This window comes from Rousettus aegyptiacus, unplaced genomic scaffold (assembly GCF_014176215.1).
Source record: "Rousettus aegyptiacus isolate mRouAeg1 unplaced genomic scaffold, mRouAeg1.p scaffold_m13_p_16, whole genome shotgun sequence".
NCBI classification, from domain to species: Eukaryota; Metazoa; Chordata; class Mammalia; order Chiroptera; family Pteropodidae; genus Rousettus; species Rousettus aegyptiacus.
This window is the reverse complement of record NW_023416291.1, coordinates 28,546,837-28,569,971: the sequence shown is the minus strand read 5'-3', so window position 1 is coordinate 28,569,971 and position 23,135 is coordinate 28,546,837. Positions and strand designations below refer to the sequence as shown.

Sequence of the window (23,135 nt, the reverse complement as noted above, 5' to 3'; positions counted from 1 at the left end):
TGGGACCCTCATAGACCATGCCCTACATATTTCTTCATTCAGCTGGTCCTGATTTGTGCACTTTAAGATAAAACTGTAATTTTAAGTAAAACATTTTACCAAGTTTTGCTAGTTGATGTAGCATATTATCAAACCCAAGGGCGTCACAGGACTTATCCCAAATATACAGTCAGTTGGGTGGCCTGGGGACCCACGAACTTATGGCTGGTGTCTGAAATGAGGGCTGCCCTTTTGGGGACTGTGTCCTTAACTGGTGAGTTTTGAGCTAACTCTGGCTGGTTAGTATGAGAACTGCATTGCAGTATTTGCTGTCATTTTCCTCTTTCCCCTAATACAAAAACAAACAATCCAACACTCACTTTGCCTTTGTCAAAATAGGATATGATTTCTTGATACAGCTTCTCTTTAAGCTCTTGCTGGGTATAAACATAGTAACTGTCTCTCTGAAGCAAATGGGGTACACATGGCTTGTCAGACCACTGAAAAAGCAAACAAAAAAAACAAGAGATTAATACATGTGTTAATTAATTCGATTTGTTAAAGGAGATTAACAAACATAAAAAAGTCACAAATATTTTTATATATCTATGACTCATCCATATTGCATTTTAGATTATTAAACACAAAAAATGCATACATACACACACATGCCACCCTCAAAACAAGTGCCGTGCTGAACGCCAAATGGACACACATGTGAGGAATTCCCATGAAATTCGGGAACCAGGTGAGCTTGCCGGGCAGCACAATTGCAGCTGTACTGAAGGTATCGGTCACACAGTCAGATAACAGAAAGAAATCAGAAGTATAAAAACGGAAAGGAGGGGGTATAACTATCACTACACACAAATAACAATTGTATTCTTCACCATCAATGGCTTCACAAAGGTGCCGACTGAAAAACTACCACAAGTAGAAGAAATTAATTAAGATTAAAAAACTGACATATTTAGAAATAATTTAGAGATAGACCTTACATAAATAGATAACCATGCTGAAGATAATAGAAGAAGAAATGCCAATAAGGATAAATCCAAAATGATAAAATATCTGGGCACAATGTAAATATACTTAATGCCACTGAACTATACGCTTAAAAATGGTTCAGATGGTAAATTTTGTTGTGTGTATTTTACTATAATTAAATTAAAAAGAAACGATAGCTAGGAATCAACGTAAGAAGGAACAGATAAGACTTCCACACAGAAAACTTTATCACATCACAAAAGGGCAAAAGAGCGGACTTGAATGAATGGAAAGTCAGATATGGTGTTGGATAAGAAAACACTATTTCATAAATATGGGAATTCTCGCTAAATTAATTTTTTAATTTCATGATTTCAAAGTCTATATGGAAAATAAATTTAAAAAGAATAGGTGGGAAGACTGTGAAAAAAAGAAAAGCAATGCAGAGTAACTACCAGGTGGTAAAACATAAAGAATTAATAATTAAGAGTGTGGTACCAGTCCATGAACAGAGACCCATGAAGAACTATATAAAATCGAGAAAGAGACTCTTCCCACCTCATATCAGGATTTAGTATATGATAAAGAAGAGATCTCATACCAATGAGGAAAATGTGAACTATATTTACACATCTCTATTTAGTAGCTATCTAGGGGAAAAATGTATCCACATCCCATATCTTACTTTGTCAGGGCAGGAGAGTTTAATTCCTCCCTAATCCACATACAATAAACTTTCTAGTGTTATCAAAGAAATATCTGCACTGCCACATTTGCTGCAGCATTATGCACAGCAGCCAAGATTTGGAAACAGGAATCTGTCAATGGATGAATGGATAAAGAAGATGTGACATATATATGTACACCGGAATATTATTTGGCTACAAAAAAAGAAAGAAATCCTGCCATTTACAACAACATGGATGGACATGGAGGGCATCGTGCTGAGTGAAATAAATCAGACAGACAAAGACAGATACTGTGTGATCTCAGTTATGTGTGAAATTTAACAAAACCAAACTCATAAAAAGAGAGCTTTAGAGCAATGATTATCAGGTGGGAGTGTTGGGGGATGTTTAAGGGTACAAACTTGTAGCCAGTAAATAAATAAGTCCTGGAGATCTAATGCACAGCACAGCAGTTATAGAGAACAACACTGTATTATAAACTTTGAAGTTGCCAAGAGACTAGATCTTAACTGTTTCTACCACAAACCAAGAAATGATAATTATATGACATGATAGAAGTGTTACCTAAGGCGCTGACCGTATTGCAATACATAATAAATAAATGTACTAAATCAACACTTGTACACCTTACATGTACACAGTGCTATACATCAATTACATCTCAATTAAAAAGAAGTGGATAGCTTAAGGGCAACTTTTTAGAAGAAGGGTCCATGATTCTTGCTGGTGGAGAATGTGGGAGGGGGTGAATAAAAGACGATGACACGTATTCGCCTGAGCAACGGGGTAGACGCTGGTGCCCCTTAGTGAAATGAGAAAGAGAGGAAGGAATGGATGGAGAACAGTGGGAAATTAGAGCTTCTGTTACGGACATACTAAGTCTGAGTTCTCTATTTGTCATTCAAACACCCATGTTGAAAGAGCAGTTTATATGTGAGTCTGAAGTTGGAGGAGTGGTCAGAGCCAGAAATAACTATCTGAGATCCATAACGTATAATGTGCGTCATGAATATAAATGTGTTTATATTCATGACACACTATAATTTTATTTACTAGGAGAGCATAAATAGAAAACTACTAACATGGTACTCTATTTGTTTACAACTCATGTCCCTACAGTTTTACAAACTGTTTTACATACATTAATCGATGAGTGTTTCTTCAATTAGAGTGTCAATTACTGGGGCCTGTAAGTTATGCTCTGCTTCGTAAGGATTTAAAAAAAAATGATAGCTGACATTTTCCCAGCCTTGATCTGAAAATTGGCCACTTAGAAGGTATAAAAATATTCTTGGATGAAAGGCTCTCCCTTGAATAAGGATCTTTCCTATCAAAATCACGAAGTATACAGGATTTGGTCTCACAGGACTGGACAGTTGAAACACTGCATTTTGTCCTCCTCTCTATTGAAATGAGCATCCCTGACCCCCTCACCTGCAGAAGCTCAGCGTGTAAGAGCAGCGTGTAGGCGGCTTCCGTGTAGTTCTCACAGTCTCGGTGCAAATCCCGCAGCTTGTACAAGTATCTGGGAAGAAGGGGAGAAGGGAGGCATTTTGCTGCGGGGGAGCGGATCCAGCATTCAGCTCATCCCACAACCGAGCCACATCCTGCTTCCCATCTTTTCTCCCCCTACTCCTTTTTCTTGGGCCAAGGAATTCCTTACTTCCTGTCTTCCTATTGCTTTACCTCTTGGTGCTGCTTTCTGTCTGTGTGGCTGTCCTACTCCATCTAGTTCACACTCTTTGTGAAAGGCAGGGGTGTTTAATTAATTTATTTTATGTTATCGACCCTTTTGGGAAGCCAATTAGAGCTATGGAATCTCTCCCTAAGAAAATGCATATAGTTTATGGCCAACTTTGTTCCATGTTCAGGACTTTCTGGATCCCAAACACTCCTTGGCAGAAGATGAATTTTCACACCTCCCCCTGTGCAGCCTTTTCCAATCACTCTGGCCAGCGCCTTCCATCCTTCCCTGAAATCTGGACACAGTCCTCCCTATGCGCTATTTCATATTGTACTTATTTGTGTATCTATTTAAAGAGTTCATCCTTTTAGGGGGTGGGGGCACAGCACATACTTGTTGGCATCTCTCAAAGCAGAGAGCATCGTGTTGGGGCTTAGTATTTGATAATTGAAGAAATAACTAAAACAGCATGACATAAACAGCAAAAGCAGAAATTCCCTTCAGCTTACCTTATATATATGTCCTCTCTCTTCTTTTCTTTATAAAAATTCTACAAAAAAAAGGTCACAAAATGCCAATGTAAATCAAGAGTTTTTTGACTAGCTTGCCGTGGAAATGAACACGTAACTACTTTTGCTCTTTGACAGTGTTACTTCTCCGAAGAAATAAATTTTCCTTTAACAAATACTGCCACGGGGAAAGGAAGTAAAAGTTTTACAAAGAAGATAAGTTGGATAATTTTTTTAGAACCATGCTTCTGAGCAATGTGACAGGAACGTTCTAAGGGAACGGATCGCTGGCTTGTGCTCAAGTCGATACTCTGCTTTCTCAGGGGATCGGAGTGGCAGGTTCCTGGTTTCTAGAAAGCAGAGGAACACATGGTGGCCCAAACCTCTGAGATCTGTGGTCCCTATTCCATATGTCTAGGGAAAGGCAAGACTGAAGAGTCTACCACCATGAGGATTTCAGGCACTGATGCTCTACTCATGTTCATCTGTGCTTAATAATTTCAACAATATAAACGAGACAGAGAAACAGGGTGAGGATGGCCTTCAGAAAGAGAGTTAAGAGCTTATGTTGCATTTGCCATCCCAATTGTACCCTCGAGATCTGTGGCTGCTGGTATCTGTAAGTCCAAAGCTGAGTTGGCTGTTCTTAGACTGAGCAGGACGGACTCCATAAAGATGGCGCCGGGGTCGCTTTGTGTCTGTGAGATCTACTTAGAGCTGAGCTGTGGGGTGCAAGGGTGGCCTGGCAGTGCCCTCCCGCCATCCCAGGAATTTGGCACGTACCAGCACGTTAACGGTACAGCTCATCCGGTTTTCCTTGCTCTCATCATGCATGATGATGGTTCTGTAGTCCAAGAGATTCTCTAAGAGGCTGCTGACCAGGAGCGCAAATACTTCTCCAGAGCTGGAGAGGTACTTATGTTTCCGGCAATGTTCTAGAAGCCTGGAGGGTAGAAGTAGAGACAAATGCCCAGGTCTCAGGCTGTTGTTCCAGCACCACTCACCACCTATAAGCACTGTCCAAGGTCCTAGCAGCAGGTGGCGCCAGACTAGGCAACACACATCCTTCCTGTAAGTTAATGAAGTTACACGTTGCCTTTAGAGCTTTAGCTCAAGTCCCACTGTCACATAGGATCCCAGCTCACAGTGCTCTTCTTTGAACTTCTATTTGTATTTTTTGTTTGTTTTTATTTTTTGTCAATACCACACAAATGAGAACCTTTGTCCAAAAGGTTTGTGTAATGCTATCTGATCACTCTACTCAAGCTGAACGAGACTATTTTTTCTGTCTTTATTCTCCCTAAAACCTAGCACACTTCAAGGCATCCTGAGGGCACTCTGGAAGGCCTTGCATCAATGCCCAGCCCAGAGGAACCTCGGAATCTAGCATACATGTAGACACATGGCTCTTCAGTTAAAAGTGTTATTTTCAGGAAAAAAAAAAAGCAGAGTTGTAAACAGAACTGAAGCTAAATTTTTGGTCTAAATCCTATTTCTTTGGACTTTAATAGAGCAAACCTTCTATAGGGGCTTCTTAGATTAGACAATTAGAAGAAAACTTGGAGAACAAGAGAAAAAGAGAAAGAAATGTACTCAAAGAATTAGTCTGGAATCTAGAATTATTTTTAGGTGCTGGAGATTTGTGCTTCATGTTTCTGAGTTAGTATTCCCGGGAGAATGAGGAAAGTAAAATAAGATCTTTATGTGAAAAATCAGCTATAGATTTTTTTTTAAATGAGTAGTTTTCCATTTGTCAATACCATGTGTGTTTGTATGTGTGTGCAATTTCTCCATTAATTCCTACATAAGATCAGAATTGCAAAGTAATATGTGGGAGGTTTGAAGCCTGCAGACCTAATGGAAGCAGGATAAAAAGATCAACAGTCTTATTATCCATTAAAAACAAAATAAGAAAGACTTCTGGTTCTTTAAAATATAGATGAGTCATCAATTCATTTCTGAGTACCCAGTGTGCTGATTCCTTAATAAAGTCTTTAAAAAAAGAAAAAGGTGGGAGCTCTGTCCTCAAGTACAGTCTAGTATACAACACTCCCACAAAACAGGTGAATAACGAAACCACCCAGGCACCCACCCAATCGACAGGTGACACGGTTGGTCAATATCATAAAAGTTCATTCAGAGAAGACATGAAAAGAGTAGTCTAGAGTACTCATGGCCCTAGATGATGGGAGGATTTGAAAATAACAGTAAGAAGCACCAACACCAGAGTAGCTGACATGTATTCAGCATGAACTCTGTAACAGATACCATAAGAACGCATCGTCTCACTTCATCCTCATCACAAAACCAAAATATAAATCCTACGATTATAGATAAAAAAAAAAAAAAGAAAAAAAAAAAAAGAGGCGTTGGATAGGTTAAGCCACTTGTCCAAAGTCAAACCCCTAGAATGTAGAGAGAACATGATTTGAAGTTTAATCTCTGACTCCAACATGCAAGCATTTTTAACCACTATTTTTATACTATAGTTCCATATGTGCAAAGGAGAATTTGAAGGCCAGGGCATGATGGGGCTGGAGTGGGTGGGGCATAAAGGTACAAATGTGAGCCCAGAGAGGGAATGAATGTTGGATTGGGGGTGGGTGATGGGAGGGCAGTGAAAAGATCAACGTGGCTGGGGATATTACTGGTTTTCTTAGAGGTCACGTAGAGGGCATAAGATATTTTAAAATGTGAAGTGGATCTTGACATGTTTCTTACCTTACTCTTTAAATTGTTGCTTTGAAGACATAATTAGAGGTGCTAACACTTGTGGTGAAGTTCATAAATTGAAACACTGGGCAAAATGCCACTGCTTTGTACACCTCTCCCTCCCTCCATCTGCTCTGTTCTCAGTGGCTGGGCTGGCCAGGAAAACACAGACATCTGACTCACATCAGATAAACAAATGTCAGCAGTGGATGGTGTAAACGTCACTAACCCCACCGAGAACCATTTGTGGTGGCAAACCCAGTGATTCTGTGACAACTTGATAGGTCTATAAGAGCAGCAGAAGCCTGTTTTTCTCCATCACTAAATAATGCCATCGACTTAAGGTTCTGTTTCTGAAATACTCACAGTTTTTCCAGAAGGATCTTGTACTGTTCATCTCCTCTGCCTCCTTCCACCTCTTGGTCCAGCTTTGTAATCAACTCATTCTCAAACTGAAAGCAGAGTCAGAATTTCACGGGACAATAATGCCAACCTTTCTAGATTTTCTAAACTTTTTATTAAGTTGTATATCATTTTCAGCATATATAGAGAAAGAGCACACTTCACATCATCCATTAATAGCATACAAATGCCCTGTGAAAACGTTCTAAGGCAGTCTCACTTTACTTTGTCCTTTGCTTAACATTCGCAGAAGAAAATTATCCAAAACATTGTTTTCCTATTACAACTATGCATGTAAAAATAGCTTCGTGATTCTAATTTTCTATTTTGTATAGGTCTTGTATAGGTCTTGGCAATGGTTATTGTATAGGTCTTGGCAATGGGATTGCTCCTTTCTAATTTTGCAGAGCTTCTTTCATAGCTGCAAAATCTTTCTTTCAATATTGATATACTGTATAGATAAGAAAGGTGAAACGAACAAACAAAAACATATCAGGCAAACTAGGGTCTCTAACCTCTGCATCATTCTCTCCCATTGCCTTATTCTCTCAGCTGTATTACAAGAGATAAAATTAAAATGCATGAAATCAAATTTTAATTATCCAGGGACAGAGGGCTGCTTTAGAAAACACATGTAGCAAAGGGATCACTTCTTGGCCCTGGGTTGGAATATCTGCTTCTACTTCTAATTGCTTTACAAAATGAAATGTAAAAAAAGTTTTTAGATCAACTTTGATTTGTATTATTCAGGCTATAGCTTCTCTACATAGAAAGAAAATAAATAAATGGCTATATGCATGAGTAAGATTATAGGTCTACCACCTCTTACCATATGGAAATTGCCATTTCCACTGAAATTGAACTCACACTGCATCATATCAAAGAAAATGGGGATGGTGGCTTTCCGAAGCTCTACTTCAGGGGTCAATGTGACCTCCAGAATGGGACCCACCATGGAGGGGATGAATTTGATTTTGTGGGGACCTGAAATGACAGTAAGGAGGATATTACAAAATGATTTCACTGGAAGTAATGGGTTACAATCTTCTTTGGCAGGGCACATAAAAAAAGAAAAAGTTTATGTGGGTAAATCAACTCAATTCAGAAATGAGTGACTAAATAACATATTCCTGTAACATGTAGATGTCGCCAAGAGACCCACAAGTCAATGTTCACTTCCAGACACACAGACAAATAAATCTCAAGAGTTACTGAAATTAAAATAAAAAATGAATTCATCATGGTTTGCTTATCACACAGGGGCTGCGTGTGGGCCTGTTCAAGGTCATACACTCACCCAGGTTATACCACATGTCCCGGATCCTAAAGCCGATTTCCTTTCTCATGTCCCCATATCTAGGAAGAAGATCATAAACCAAGAGAAAGATTTTCAGTGGGAACGAGTTTATATAACAACATGATGAGAGGAATAAAAATAGCCCGTGTTGTGCTAGGTCACATTTATGGCAGGTTTTGAGGCAAGGGCACTTGAAGAGGTGCAGTCGATGGCTAAACAAGCCCCCACAATAACGGAGCCCCACAGGGGAAAGGCTAACTTCAACAGCGAGCCAAATGCAGATGCTGATCAATGACTGAGAAGACTTACGGAAGGAAGCGAATGAGAAACACTCTGGTGGTTGTTAAGAAAAGAAATAAAACGAACATAAATACTACTGAAAATGATAATAAACGGGGTACGTTTATATAGTGACATGACTGATGTCTGGCGAACACGCTGACTTTATGTGTTTATAGCTGAGTAGCCCATATCCATATTGCGCTGGGAAGCTCTAGACACACGTTCTCAATGGGGATGATATTGTCCCCAGAGGGGTGAAAGTTGGTGCTTGGCAGCAAAAAAAAAAAAAAAAGTTCATTGTTTTTCTATATAAAGTACAGATGTACATAGAGTACATAAACAGATATATGATATATATGTAGTATTACTATTTCATGGGGAGGTGTGATTAGAAACAGGATTTCTCAGAAGTTCTTTATAAGAGTTAACAATAAAAAAAAAAAAAGAAAACTAGAGAAACGCTGATCCAGACAATGGTGCTTGGGGGGAGGTGAATAAGAATGACCTGGAAATTGCTTAAAGAATACATGTGCCTGGGGCTACCCCACCCTGCACACCAGCTCAGAGGCTGAGGTTTGGAAAAACGGGGATTTGGTGGGCCACAGTAGATACTGCGAATGTTCCCAGGGAACTGTGATCTGGACCTACGATCCATCCCACAACACAGTTCTACATTTTCTACTCATGCTACTATTTCGCCAAGCATGTTTTCCAAATTTCTCCTTCAGAAGTGTCTTTGGAGTCCAGTATAAAAATCACGTTTAAATTTTTCTCTCCTATTCCATTTTAACAAAAATACTTAACTTTATTATTAAAATTAGATGAGTGTATGTCGTCAATACCTGGTACATACTAGATAATGAATAACTATTCCTATTTTTTATTGACACTACGGTTGATGTTACCTCTCCTAAAACTCAAGCTTGTAAAAAATTGCATTCACATTTCTATAAGCTTAATATATATAAATGTTATTTCCCAAGGATTTTCTCTGTTATGCACATATATTTTTACATAGATTATGTACTTACAGTCACCCTTTGCTTTGACTAAAACCAGAATCATTAATACTAATGAGCCATTTTATTTATCAGACCTGGTGTCAACTAACTTCACTTCCGGTTACTAAACCAAAATAAAATCCATCCTTGAGAGAAATTATGTCGCTCAAGATATTCTAAGGAGTGAGATTATAGTTTCCATCTTAAAAATCAGTTATCTTTCGATACCCACCCCACAAAGAAATCTACAAAATAGGTTTTACTTTTATCTTTGAAAACCAAATCGCCATATCACAATCACTTAGCCACCAATCTCAGTGTTTCGGGGAGGAACCAGAGGTAGAGAGATGCTAAATAATTTTCCTAGAATCCCAGACATCCCAGAAGGAAAAAGAGAACTAAAATTTTTAGCCTTTAAATGCTAAATTTCTCAAGTCCTTTTTAACTACACAGCCTTTGAGCTTCCCGCTCTCAGTGAGCTCTGAAACAGACCCGAGATGAAAGCAACGAAAGGCTTCCCTAAATCCCTCATCACTCCTGCACATTAGCCCATTTTAAATTCTGAGCCAGAAATCTGGAGGCCATGTTTAGGTGATGTGGTCGTCTTGGCTTCTCTGCTGAGAGATGACTGAGAGGTACAGCAAAGGAGCCCGGAGTGGAAAGCAGTGCTGGACCTGCAATTTGGACAAGCTGCCAGCAGAGGAACAGCTGTTCCCATAGACGGGCGCGCTGGCCAGCCTTCTGGCCTCCCCACTCACCGGGTCTATAAAAAGAATGTGATGGGTGATGGGATAATGAATGTGGCCTTGAGAAAAGAGGCATGAACGTGGGGAAACTTGAGGTCTGTTAAATAATGAGAAGACCCGCTTCCTAACAACATGGTGGCCAGCGAACAGTAATTTCTATGACACTAAAAATCCTGCTCTGAATACAAATGGAAAAATCACCTAGCCGATCTTAAGCAAGTTTGAAAGGACACTTACTTTTTTACAATTTTGGTGCGCTTGGCTTGTGAGAAGGTTTCAAGCTGAAGGGACTCATGGGTGAGAAATGCTACTGCCAAATGGAAGTAATTGTTCCAGAGCTGTTCAAAATTAATTGTGTGGGTGGAAAGAAAAGGAAAGTAACATTAATAAGGGTCATTGTAAAAGTGTCACATGGTAGAAAGTCACTTGCCAGAGATTAGTAAAAAGAAACAAAATAAAATCCACGAGACTTCTTTTTCTTTCTTGTTTTTCAATTATTCAGCCCTGAAACTTTTAACACTTACTATTAAGCTTTTAAAAAAAATCCAAAGTATTATATTGGGATAAAGGCAAACTGCTGCCGAGAAGCATACCTATTTATAGTAAGTATTTTGGCGATATATATCAAAAGTTCTAAAATTCTGCCAAATTTTTGAGCTAGTAAATATGTCAGGACTTTATCCTGGCAAAATAAATCTTGGTTATTTAAAAATATTTAGAACAAGGAAGGCCCTCACAGTGCTATTTAACCGAACAGAAAATAGAAACAATTTAAATGTTCATATGAATTCGGTTAAATAGATTGTGGCCCAGCCATACAATGGACTGTATTCAGCCATTAAAAGGACCATGGAAATGTTTAATATCATTGAGAAGATCACAGAAAATGTCAATAAAGTAGATTAAGAGGTTAACAGCTTGATTCCATTTTGGCATGTATAAACATAAACCAATAAACATTTATACACACATATGTACATATTCACTTTTACGCTTATATGCATAAACATATATAAATAACTGTCTCTATTTATGACTCTTTACTTTTAAAGTTCTACAGATACAAACAAAAGCACATGACACAGCAAAAGCAAATCACCAACAAAATGTACACTGGAACAGAAGCTCCACGACGGCAGAGACTTTGCCTTCACCAGGGCCTGTGATATAAATATTCTAGTATTTGTTACATGAATGAGTGAATGAAGATGGAGCTGGTGGCCACCTGTTTTGCTTTCACTCTGGACTTTCAAGCAAGTGTACACATGCACCGCTCTTTAGAAATGAAACCTCTCGTAGGTGGAGGAACACTGCATGCCTGCCTGCAGGGCCGTGTGTGTGGGCGTCTCTGGGGTATGTTGATAGAAGAAGGTAAGGCAAGCTCTCTTTCAATTTTCTTGTTTTTGCTTAGTTACATTTTCTACTACTACTTTTTTAACACTTTTTTACATCTATTAATTTTAGAGAAAGAAGAAAAAACCCTATCTTATTGTTTTTGGAGGACAGAGTGATGAGATTGCTTTAGGAAAGAAGAAAAGACGATTTTTCTTCATTTGAAAATGATGAAATCTGAGGTGATGTCTTCTAAAATAAGAGCATTCTCTTGCTTTGGCTGAGCCTTCAAGGAACATCCTAGGTGAGCAGCATGTTTACCTGAAGTTCAAAGCTTGCCTGATCCATGAAGCACCTTGTGAGAACCTCAGCAAACTGATTTATAGCACGGAGGAAGACCCTGGGGAGGAAAACACAGGATAAAGAGGCGAAGTCAAGCTCATTGAGACACTTCCCATCTACGTTACAAACCAAAGCAAACCGAACCCAGACTTGGCAACATACGACCTATATAGATCAATGTCCTTAGAGACCAATGACAGAGCAGTCTGCAGAGGTCACTGAAGGTCAGGCTAAAGAACAGACCACAAGCACTATTCAAGGCTGCATCACAATTTAGACAAGCCAGGTCTCCTTAGCCTCAAACCAGGGCTCTTTGCACTTTATCATGATGCTTCTGTTTCAAAGTCTAGGATTTCTGGAGCAATTTTTTCTCTAATCTGTGCATAGTTGGGAAGGTTTTGTTTTTCCCCCCCCCCCATTAGGTATCAGGGCGAGGTAGAGTGAACAATAATGCCTAGAATTATGATTTACTTTATTCAGCTCTTTAAAAAACTCTGGAACTCTTTAAACATAATATATGCATTTAGTTCATTTCACTTCCATTTAACAAGTATTTTTTTATGGGCAGCCACCACAAAACACTAGTTTAGGTTTGGCCTTGAAGGAGCTGATTCCTGTTCTTAAGTTTACAACTTGAGAGGGGTCATCTGCGACCTGTCAATCTAATCCTGACCTAACAAAGAACATGAGAAATTCTATGAGGAGATATCAAAGAGATCTGGACAATCGGAGATGATGACATCCAGAAAGGCTCGCTTTGGCGATGGCATCTGACAAGTACCCTTGAGGAACGGGTGGCATGCTGACGGCCAGAGATGAGGGAGAAGGCACTGCAGGTGGGAGAAGCAGCGTGAGGGAGAGCACAAGCCACGTTCAGGAACCTGGTTGGAGCGCGGGTTGCACATAGAGGGAAATAGTAGAAGATAAGGCTAGAAGAGTGGGGTGGGCCAGGCTACAGAGGCCTTGACCGTCAGGATGATGAAGACCATAGGGAGCCACTAAAAGAGGCCATGGAGAGCTGATGCTGATGAATCATATGAGAATGACGAGCAGACCACAGTAGAGAAGGGGGTAGAGGGCCTGAGCTGCAGCAACTGCAGTAGGCCAGGTGAAATCCAGAAAATGAGCTAGGATCCTGGAAGCGGGAGGATCCTTACTTTACACATGATGGATCTGAGGCAAAGGCCCGAACAGCACTTCACAGAAATTAGTTAGCAAACCCAGGCACAGTGACCCTAGAAAACATGGGGTCAGGGATGCTGATCTCCCTGCACAGTCAAAAGTCCGCATATAACTTCTGATTCTTCCGAAACTTAACTACAGGCGGCCCTCTATATCCCCAGGTTTCACATCTGTAGATTCAACCAACTGTGGCTCAGAAATAGTATTTCTGACACAAAGTTGGGAATCCGTGGAAGCCCTATCGAAAACAGTCAATTAACACATATTTTGTACATCCTATGTATTACATACTGTACTATTACAATAAAGTAAGCTAGAGAAAAGAAAATGTTATTAGGAAAATCATAAGAAAGAGAAAACACATTTATGCATTTACTGAGAAAAATCTGTGAATACAGAACTGCGCATTTCAAACCCGTGTCATTCAAGACCAGCTGTACTCACGGTCAGACGCCACGGGGCCCCCTCCCCACCACGGGCAGTCTTACCTGCTCTGAGTCATATTCATGACCATCCAGTCTTTGGCACAGACATTCTTTCCAATCAAATCCTTAAACATGATAAAAGTTTCCATGAGGAAGTCCTGCAGAGAACGAAGGAGGAATGGCTGGTTGAAAACTGGGTTCCATTTCATAAGCCTCTCCCCCAGCACGCGGCCAAGAAGGAGGACTACTTCGGAACCAGATATCCCTAGTCCATAATAGCAGACTAGCTTTTAAATACAATTTTAGGGATAACGACGCATTTTTACAGCTATCACATGATTTGATTTTTACATCATATACTTTGACGAGGAAGACAGGATGAAAAAATGGTCCACATTTTACAAGTGATAAAACTGAGACTGTGAAAAAGTAAACAACTTGCTTAAGGTCCTAGAAACTAGGAGGCAGAAGACTTGGGAAGAAAACTTGGAGTCCTGGACCCCAGGTTTAGAACTGTAATATCTATGGTCCTGTGCTGTCAAGTGTCGTCTGAATAGACCTACTGCCCTTAAATGAATTCACCAACAACTGTGAGAAAACTGATACTGCTAATAACTCTGAGTCAAATTCTTTTTCATTTGTTGTTAGAACAGAACAAAAATGCTGTAAATAAGAAGTAAAGTCCAGGAACAATATCATGTGTAGCCTGGGAGAAGGGTCCTAAATGGTCCTTAAAAAGAGATGATAGCAATAGATCACGGTGACCGTCATGAACAATAAATCAATCCAGCATTGAAAAAAAAGCTATGCTACTGAAAAGTAACCCAGAAATAGAACAACTGGACTAAAAAGCAAAGCTAAAAAGTTTTAAAAGCTTTTTTATTTATTAGTTAATTTTAGACATTTTCCACTCAGATTCCTGAAATGAAAATACAGTCCAATTTCTCTAGCACTAAACTGCACAGTTCACGCAGCATAAAGAACACGGTGCTTGGGAGGCACGAGGCCCGGGTTCTATTTCCAATGCTACTCCTTTGAGACTCAGGTCAAGTTGGTTTTAACTTCCTGCACTTTGGATGCCAAACAGCACAGCAATGGGAGAACTCTGGCTCCCAAATCTTCTTGCTGGTTAAATGGAGAGTCGAACTTTCCTATCCTCAATTCTGAAACCACAGACATATTTCATGAGTTTCCAACGTTTTTATCTTACCTTTTAAGTGCACCAAACCATGTATTTACTCTTCTATTAACTTTTTCTTGCAAATCAACAAGAATTCATGGTTTGTGGAGCAAGAATTAAATTTAGATGCCGGTTACCCACTGCTGACGCTTCTGACTCTCCATTCAACTCTTGTTATCTAAATTAACTGTGAGCAGTGATGGTGTAATTAAGGCAATTCAGATAATCGCAGGCCTCATTTTCTACCACTTCTCAGTCTTTCAAGTGATCCGCTAAGAAGGCAACATGAGAGAATGAGAAGCCAATCTATTAAAAGTCAAAAGGCCTAGCCGTACACTATAGTTCTGCCACTGAAGACCACGGCCCCCTCAGTGGGATAATAATCCTCTTTTTAATTAGATAATAAATAGATTTTAAAAAACTGGGAGAAGAGCTCACCATTGTTCTGGGAAACAGGCGTTAAACCTGTTTTTGTGCTTACCTAATGGAGCCAAATTGTCAAGTTTGGATTTAGTATAACTTCCCTTATTTTACTTGCTTTATGAAGGAGATTTGAAAAAAAAAAGTCACTATTTTTATATTAATTTTATCTTATGTTACAATAATAATAAAGCTATTATTATACATAGCTGGTGTCTGTAGGCACTAACTACATGCCAAGCACAAAGTTAGGTACTGTCCATGTGTCAATTTAGTCAATACCCACCACTCACATTAACTTTCGAGGTAGATGTTATCTTACAAACAAAGAAACTGAGGTTTAGCGAGGTTAAATCGCTTGCCCAAAATTACACAGAAGTGTAAGCCAGAATTCAAATTCAGATCTGGGTGTTCTAAAGCCTGTGTTCTAAAATCCACTACACCATCTGCTTATGGAGGATGCTCAGCTTCTCTCTCTCCCCTCTCCCTCTCTTCCTAAATTGTCTTGCGCCTGGTCTCTGCAGGCACACCTTCATATTGCTATACGGATTCCTGTGCCGTGCTGCCTGCTAGAGCACAGCCTAAGTGGAGGCCCAAGTAGGCCTCCAGATTAAGCCAAAGGTCTAATATAGCATTTTGAGAGTTCATCGATAGATCAACTAATACTAGTAATAATAAATGGGACTTTCTCTCCAATTCCTTGTATGTTTTCCATTTTTGGACCTCACAGAAAGAAAGGTGACTGGAGGGAAAGGAGCTGGATATCCTTAGGTGTACTGGCCATTGACTATCTGTATAATAGAGGCAGAAAGTAGAATATCTAGAGCATAAAGAATACTTAAATATGCATGGATGATGAGAAGTTACTGAGAACAAAGCCTAATGCAACACGACATTGAATTGCTAATGCAGCTCCTTGTCCGGCCTACTGTCTCTCAGGATAAGAGGATACCTTCAGGGATGTTTCGACAGCCATTAAACATTTCCTGAGGAAGGATCTTGGGGAGCAGCCAGAGGCCTAACTTGGCCTCTCAGGCATCTTCGGTTGTATGCTTAATAGTAACTGTGAGAACAATTTTCTTTAAAGCAAAAGAGAAGGGAATATTTTCAACTGAAGATAACTTACAAATGTTTTAAGGGGCAGGTGTTATCTTTTCTCATTGTCCTTTCCAGGGAATATTGAAAATGATGACTTCGACCATATCTTAGAGGACTTTGCACTCCTCTGCCTCTTAAAATCCTTGCCCCAGTATGAGTAACAATAGTTTCTGAAAACAAGACACTATCCTCTTAAGAGCAAACAAGGTCTCCCAAATGTTTCTAAATAAATGCTCTCTCTAAATCCAAGAGACTCAGGGAGTTAAGTGAGGACCTCATGCTATATGTATTATACTCTTCTTCACGTCCTATCCCAGAGAGAAAGAAAGAATCAACACTTTCCTTTACGTCCTCATTGTGGACAGTCACCTAGCACTGGAGGTGGATAGGGAGGGGTCCCTGGACTCATGATGCTCAAAATATATATATATAGTTGTTGTTATTGTTAACTATAAGAATTCTTAAGGTTACCAGGACACAATGAAGACAACTTACAACGATGTCTTGTCTGGTTTTGAAAGTGCTGATATAGTGGGCATAGTGGCTGTCGTCCATTTGCCGCAGGATAGCAATCATACAAGCAACGAAACTCCCCTGAAGGAGAAAGAAAACACAATTCTCCAACAAGATTCGGGTGCATTACTTTGTTTTTCCCACCCAATTATCTAAGCAGGGACCATACCAAACTGGAAATATGCAGCATACAAAAAGTTCAAAGGGCATTGCTTTGCTGTTTCTGCTTAAAATGATCCCCTTTCAAGTTTGAGTTAAAGACTGTGAAGGGAGGGCTTTCCCCACCCCACGAAAGCCTAAGATTTGTGCAGTTCTGTAGGTCACGGGACACTGACTTCAAGATCTCAATTAGATTACTAGTTAAGCCACAACAATTTGTGGACTTTGAGTTTCTTGTTGAGACAGAGTTGTAGTACAAAAAGAAGTCCATGGAGAAATGTCCGAAATATTTAGATCATTTAAACAAAGTTGAGTTTGGAGCAATTGCAAGGAGAAGAAAGAGAAGTAGCGAAACTGAGAGTGGGGAGAGATAAGGATAGGAAATGAGAATTTGCTGGAACACTGTAATGTCATTTCTTCAACTCTAGAAGCTTTTCCCCAGTTATTCCCAGCATGCTATGCATGCATTATTGTGGACCCAGTTTGAGGAAAGGAATTGAATAATTAGATGATTAATACCATTCCCATTTTTGAGACAAGAAGTTAGATATTCGATGTGCTTTCCCCCAGTCCAACTCTATTTGAATCATAGACAATAATCTAGCCAGAGGGAAAATATCCTCTTGTATTCATATGATTATGAAAACAACACCAATTTAAATGAATTTAGCACAGAGGACATAATAAACAGCTGTTCTTGGAATGGAGGGAATGACCACCTAAACATAATAATAATAAAATAATAATAATAAAAGACTAACCACGCACACCTCTTCTCTAAATGAATGTGTCTTAGTTTCTTATTTTAAAAAGTTAATTTTCTGATTATAAACCTAGGCTTTTGATATATCTTGCCAAACTAGCATATAGTTTGTACTTCCATCAGTGTTAAACATTATTGTTTTTCCAGGCCTTTGCCTATTCTGAGTATTGAAGATTTATATTTAATCTCATTTTTGGTTAATTTGCATTTCCTCTATAGTGAATTACATATTCTGTCCATATGTTTGTTGGCCATTTATTTTTTTCACTTTGCTTTTTGCTCATATTCTTTAACAATTTTTAAAATTACTGTATCTTTTTTTAGTGGTTTATAATAGCCCTTTGTATAGTAAGGCTATTAGCCATTTGTCACACATCTTACATATAATTTAAAAAATTATTTGCTTAGTGCTTGAAGTTAAAGTTGTGCACATATATATATATTTTCACTATAGAGCTTTCAATATTTTAACCTAGTAAAATCTAATGTTTTCTTTTATAGATCCTTTCGATTTTTAAAAATTCATGAATGCTTTTACTCTTAAAAATAGGTATATATTCATTTATATCTTCTTCTAGCTGCCTTAGGATTTAATTTTTTTTTTAACATTAAACCCTTCATTCCATCTGACATTTGTTTTACTGATATAACATGAATAAAAGTCAAACAAAACTTTTCCACACCGTTCACATATTTGCCAAATAACATTTACTAAAAATCTCACTTTACCTATTGAAAGGTAAAACATTTTCATTTACTCTAAAGTCTCCTTTCAAATTCTTTCCATTTATTCTGTTGATATATGTAGCCTATTGCACAAGTCCAACACTATTTTAATTATTGTAACATGACGATGTTTTCAAATTTGGTAGGCAAGTCCTCCATTATTGCTTCTATTGGGCTACTGATTTATATGTATCATCTATTTATTTTTGCTCCCATATTTTTGTAACTAAATAAGAGAATTTTTCTTTTAAAATCTCTAAATAGCTTCTGTTGCTATATAAGAAGGCCACTGAATAACATTTATTTTGAAGCCAGTTAGTTTAATAAGCTATTCATTAGTTACCAAAATTTGTATTTTAACTCTCTTGGGTTTCCTGGATAATGTACTCATTTCAGGTAAAAATAATGACAAGTATAATTACTTTTTCTTTTTTCAATATTTATACTTGGTGGGTTATTTTTTGGAGTGGGGGGAGTTATTACATTGGCCAGATTTATTGAAAAATGAGAAATGACAGTTGAGATTTAACATCTTAATTCTCTTTTTTATGACAATCAAGTAATATGTTGTCTGGTGATTGCGAGTTAATAACATCTCCTCCTATTCTTAATTTGAAATAGATATCACATCTACCACATATATTTTGGCATCTTGTGGAGTCATAAAGCTTTTTTCCTTTATTGAATTGATTTATTTTATTAACATATCCGCTAATATTTAACTATTCTTGAATATCCAGAGTAAACTATGTTAAGCCCTGTGTGTGTGTGTGTGTGTGTGTGTGTGTAGTATGTGTGTGTACATATTTCTCTTTGTGACTGTCTTTGTCTCTTTGTATGTCTTTCCCTCACTTTTCCCTTCTATGTTTACTTTTTCAAGCATTCTCACTGTGTTCTCATGGTATCTCTATCACTCCATGTATTTTAGCCATTTCCACACTCATAATCCTGTTTTAACAGAAACATGGCAAGGATACTGCCACTTTCACATTCAAATCTTCACTCTTTTCTTCAAATATACTGAGCCAACACTCTTGAGTTAAACAATGAGGGAGATAATGGATGATTTCACTACTAAAAGAAGCTGAATAGGTAAATTTAAATGAACACATATTAAGTATTATCTGTAAGCCAACATAACATTTCCTACACAACATAGTTATCAACTTGCCTTTCTCTATACATTCTTTTCACACATGTCAGAAATGGCTCGGCACTAGCAAATAATGGTGTGTCCAGTATCTATACCTTAATACAGGATCTGAATCCTTTCATAATATGTTTTGGATCAGCTTGAGTTTTAATCTAGCAGAGAGATGATGTTTTATTTGCAGTCATTTCTCTATATTCTTATTTGGATCAGCTCTGTCACCCACATGTGAGTCTTAGGAGGGACCTTTTAGGGATTCTGCCCTGGCTGCTGCCTCTGCCCTGAAGGCTGTTCGCCTCACAGCCACATGGCCCACTCCTTCACCTCTAAGTCTTTGCCCAAATTTTACCTTTTCAGGAAAGCCATTCTTAACCACCTTGTTTAAATTTGTAACTCTCCCACCCTGACTTGCCTTATCCTGCTCATTTTTATCTCCAGGGCACTTCTCTCTTTCTAACACTATTTTTTGTTGTTATAGTTGTTATTGCTAGAATGTAAGCTTTGCTAAAGTAGGGATTTTTGTATGTTTTATTCCCTGACATATATCCAGTGTCTAGAATAGAGTTTGGCTTACAGTAATTTTTTTAATACATATTTGTTGAATAAATGTTTTTTTGTTAACTATAGCAATTTGGGATGGTTCTTTTCCCATGTCCTCTAATTAAAACTTAACCCTGTCTTTGAATATCACAAGTAAAGGGTGCTTCATTTTAATGGTGATACAACTTAGACTCAACAGGTAGCTGTGGTCTCAATCATACTTTTATCTGTCATCAAACAGACACAGTAGGTCGAGAATAAGATGTCAGAGCAACACAAGCATTTCTAAAAGCATGCTAATCACAAGTTCTTGAAAACGTTTTTGTTTTTTCTTTGAACTGAAAGGGGTAAATGGGACCATAGGGCATCAGTCTATAAGCATGTTGAACATTAGTGGAAATACAATGCAAGGTGGAAAATAGAATTTATCACAATTCCTCTCATGGCAACTACAGGACACATTTGGAAACATAACTTGGTAAAAGCTGCTTGGGCACAGGGTTGACTGACAGTATGCACACACTCTGCAGCGAGGATGGCTGCCTGGGTCCGAACCCCAGTTCGACTGATAGTTGCAATCTCGGGCAGGTTTCTTAACCTCTGTCTGCATGCTTCCTCATTCAAAAATGAAGCTCATGAAAGAACTACCTGATAGGATTGGAATGAGCTTTCAATGAAACATAAAGTGCTTAAAATAGTTTCTGGCACACACAAACACACAAAATAGATTAATGACTACTACAATTATCATTGCTACAGCTGGCAGTACTAGTACTATTACTATTACCATTCTAACAAGAGTGAATCTGGACAAGGCGTGCATATATTGAGAATTAGAACTAAATTATTTGAGATTATTAAATTACTTGAGAGTAATAGAAGCAATGCTGAAAGCAGCCACCAAAAACCCCTATTTTCTGCTCACCAAGGCTCATAGTTTCCTTAAATAAAATATCAAGTAAATATTCAGGGAGCAATAGGTGGACCGAGTACTGGGTTATTAGTCTACTAGGGTGCGTGCATGTCTCAGTTGGTCTCTGCATTGTAACTGGCCTTTGTTTGATCTTCAGCATGAGCGAGACTTCTCAGGAATGGATCTGCCTGCCTAATCTTCATGGACCCCTTAATCATGCTCCCCAGGAGCCTTCCTGCCACCTTCTGGATCACCTTCTCTCGGCGGAACATCAGTCTCAGAATTAAAATCCTCTCGTGGTTCTAGCCAAGAGTCACTCATCCAGGGAGGCTGTAAGGTCACGGACCCCACTCATTTCTGAGTGAGCCATGCCTCGCGGTGTACAGGCACAGGCTGGGATGTGAGGGGCCGAAGTGAATGAATCCGGTCTCAAGACACTGGTTCCAAAAGCCGCCCAAGAGGCACATGGGACACTGAGAAGCAGTGGGGGCAGCGATACTCACGATGTGGGGAGACTGCCGGCTCATCCCGATCACAGTCCGGTTGACCCTTCTCAGCAGCCGCTCCATCACCAGCTGCATGTGCACGGCGGTGGGGCCCTGCGGGGAAACACAGGAAGTGGCGCCGCTTCTTCCCACTCAGCTTACTTTTCTTCAGGACACCTCGGACAGAGGGTTTCCTCTTTAAATCTCATTCTGGCTCTTCCCTACAACGCAATCTCTTGTCCCAAATGGCAAAGCGCTTTCACAGAATCATACGTAATGTTACCAAGGGGCCAGATGAAAAGAATCAGGTACAACATTTTAAAAATGAGAGTGGGCATGCCGTGGAAGAATGCTGCCCTCATACCCCGATCGCTCGGGCTTGCTGAGAGCTCACTGTGGCCACTGACTCAGCACAGTCTGGGGGTGGGGGGGGGGCTCCTATTAGCATGATACTCAGTCCTGATGCTGAGCAGGTCAGCTTGTCTGGAACAATCGGGCACATGCACAGGAAGTGAAAGGCTATTTTACAAAGTTCTTGCTACCTTCTGTGCAGAAGGAGGAAAAAAAAAAAAAAAAAAACCCAGAAATTCCAGTCTAGGAGATTGTTATGAACTATTTGTGTTCAGGGTTCACATGTTGAAACTCTAACCACACTGTGATGATACCTGGGAGCCAGTGAAGGCAAGGCCTGGTCTGGTGGCATTAGTGTCCATATAAGAAGACACACCAGAGAGCTCACCCTTTCTGTCCCTCCACACACACCCCTAGGAGAGGCCAGGTGGGAACTGGGAGGAGAGCACCCTCACCACGAACCTGACCATGGTGGCCACCCTGACCTTGGACTTCTGGCCTCCAAAACTGTGAGAAATGAACTTCTATTGTTTAAGCCACCTAGTCTACAGCAAGTGCTCAAATAACAGTCATTTCCTTATAATGTCGATGAGATGTCATAGAAACTTAACTCTTTTTATTTCAATTAGCCCGTGGTAAAATTAGTGTCATTATACATTGCTCACTTAAAGTCAGAGAACCTATCAACGATGTGAAATGAGGACTCATTTGGCAGCCGGAGCAGACCAACAGTTTTAACAGTTTGACTCGGTAAAGGGTGAGCACTTCTTTGACTTTGTTGATCTTCAGTTTTTCACAACCGTACAAAAGAAAGTTTGCTTATAGGAATTAGGCTGATGTACACAATGGTGCCTCACAATGTTTAGTTTTTTATTTTTCTTTTTTTCCTTTTTTGTAGTTTGGTGTTACACTCACTTGGCTTCAACTTATCAGTATTCAACTTAACTTTTCAAAGCCTTTATTCATTCTTGCTTCATGATAGATATTTTGAAACTCCTGGTTAAATGCTTCAAATAACTAAATCATTGCTATATGTAGTTTTATTAAAACACCAAGTACTATTAGCTTGCCTTCTTTCCCTTCCTCCCTTCTTTCCTTCTTTGCATTTTATTATTTACTTGCTTCCCATTTCTTTGAATGAAAGTGAAGCATAGAACTGACTGACCTTTCTTGGAGAGGTCACCTATATTTATAATTACATACCGTAGGCCTGACTAGGTGCATAATTCACATGGGGGGGAGAGGCTTGTGTGGAAGTGTGAAAATAT

General features: G+C 39.1%; 1 protein-coding gene across 4 annotated transcripts in view; it reads right to left on the bottom strand.

Annotated features, from left to right (window-relative positions):
• Positions 1–23,135, bottom strand: part of DOCK5 (dedicator of cytokinesis 5) — a 180,498-nt gene that overhangs the window by 32,899 nt on the left and 124,464 nt on the right. For all 4 annotated transcript variants that reach the window (XM_016148166.2, XM_016148169.2, XM_016148168.2 and 1 more), the window contains 12 exons: positions 21,535–21,630; positions 16,763–16,861; positions 13,633–13,727; positions 11,942–12,020; positions 10,526–10,626; positions 8,260–8,318; positions 7,792–7,946; positions 6,927–7,012; positions 4,632–4,791; positions 3,849–3,889; positions 3,090–3,180; positions 360–479 (listed from right to left, as the gene is read on the bottom strand). In XM_016148166.2, the coding sequence (XP_016003652.1) occupies positions 360–479; positions 3,090–3,180; positions 3,849–3,889; positions 4,632–4,791; positions 6,927–7,012; positions 7,792–7,946; positions 8,260–8,318; positions 10,526–10,626; positions 11,942–12,020; positions 13,633–13,727; positions 16,763–16,861; positions 21,535–21,630 (1,182 nt within the window). The remainder of the gene's footprint in view (positions 1–359; positions 480–3,089; positions 3,181–3,848; positions 3,890–4,631; positions 4,792–6,926; positions 7,013–7,791; positions 7,947–8,259; positions 8,319–10,525; positions 10,627–11,941; positions 12,021–13,632; positions 13,728–16,762; positions 16,862–21,534; positions 21,631–23,135) is intronic.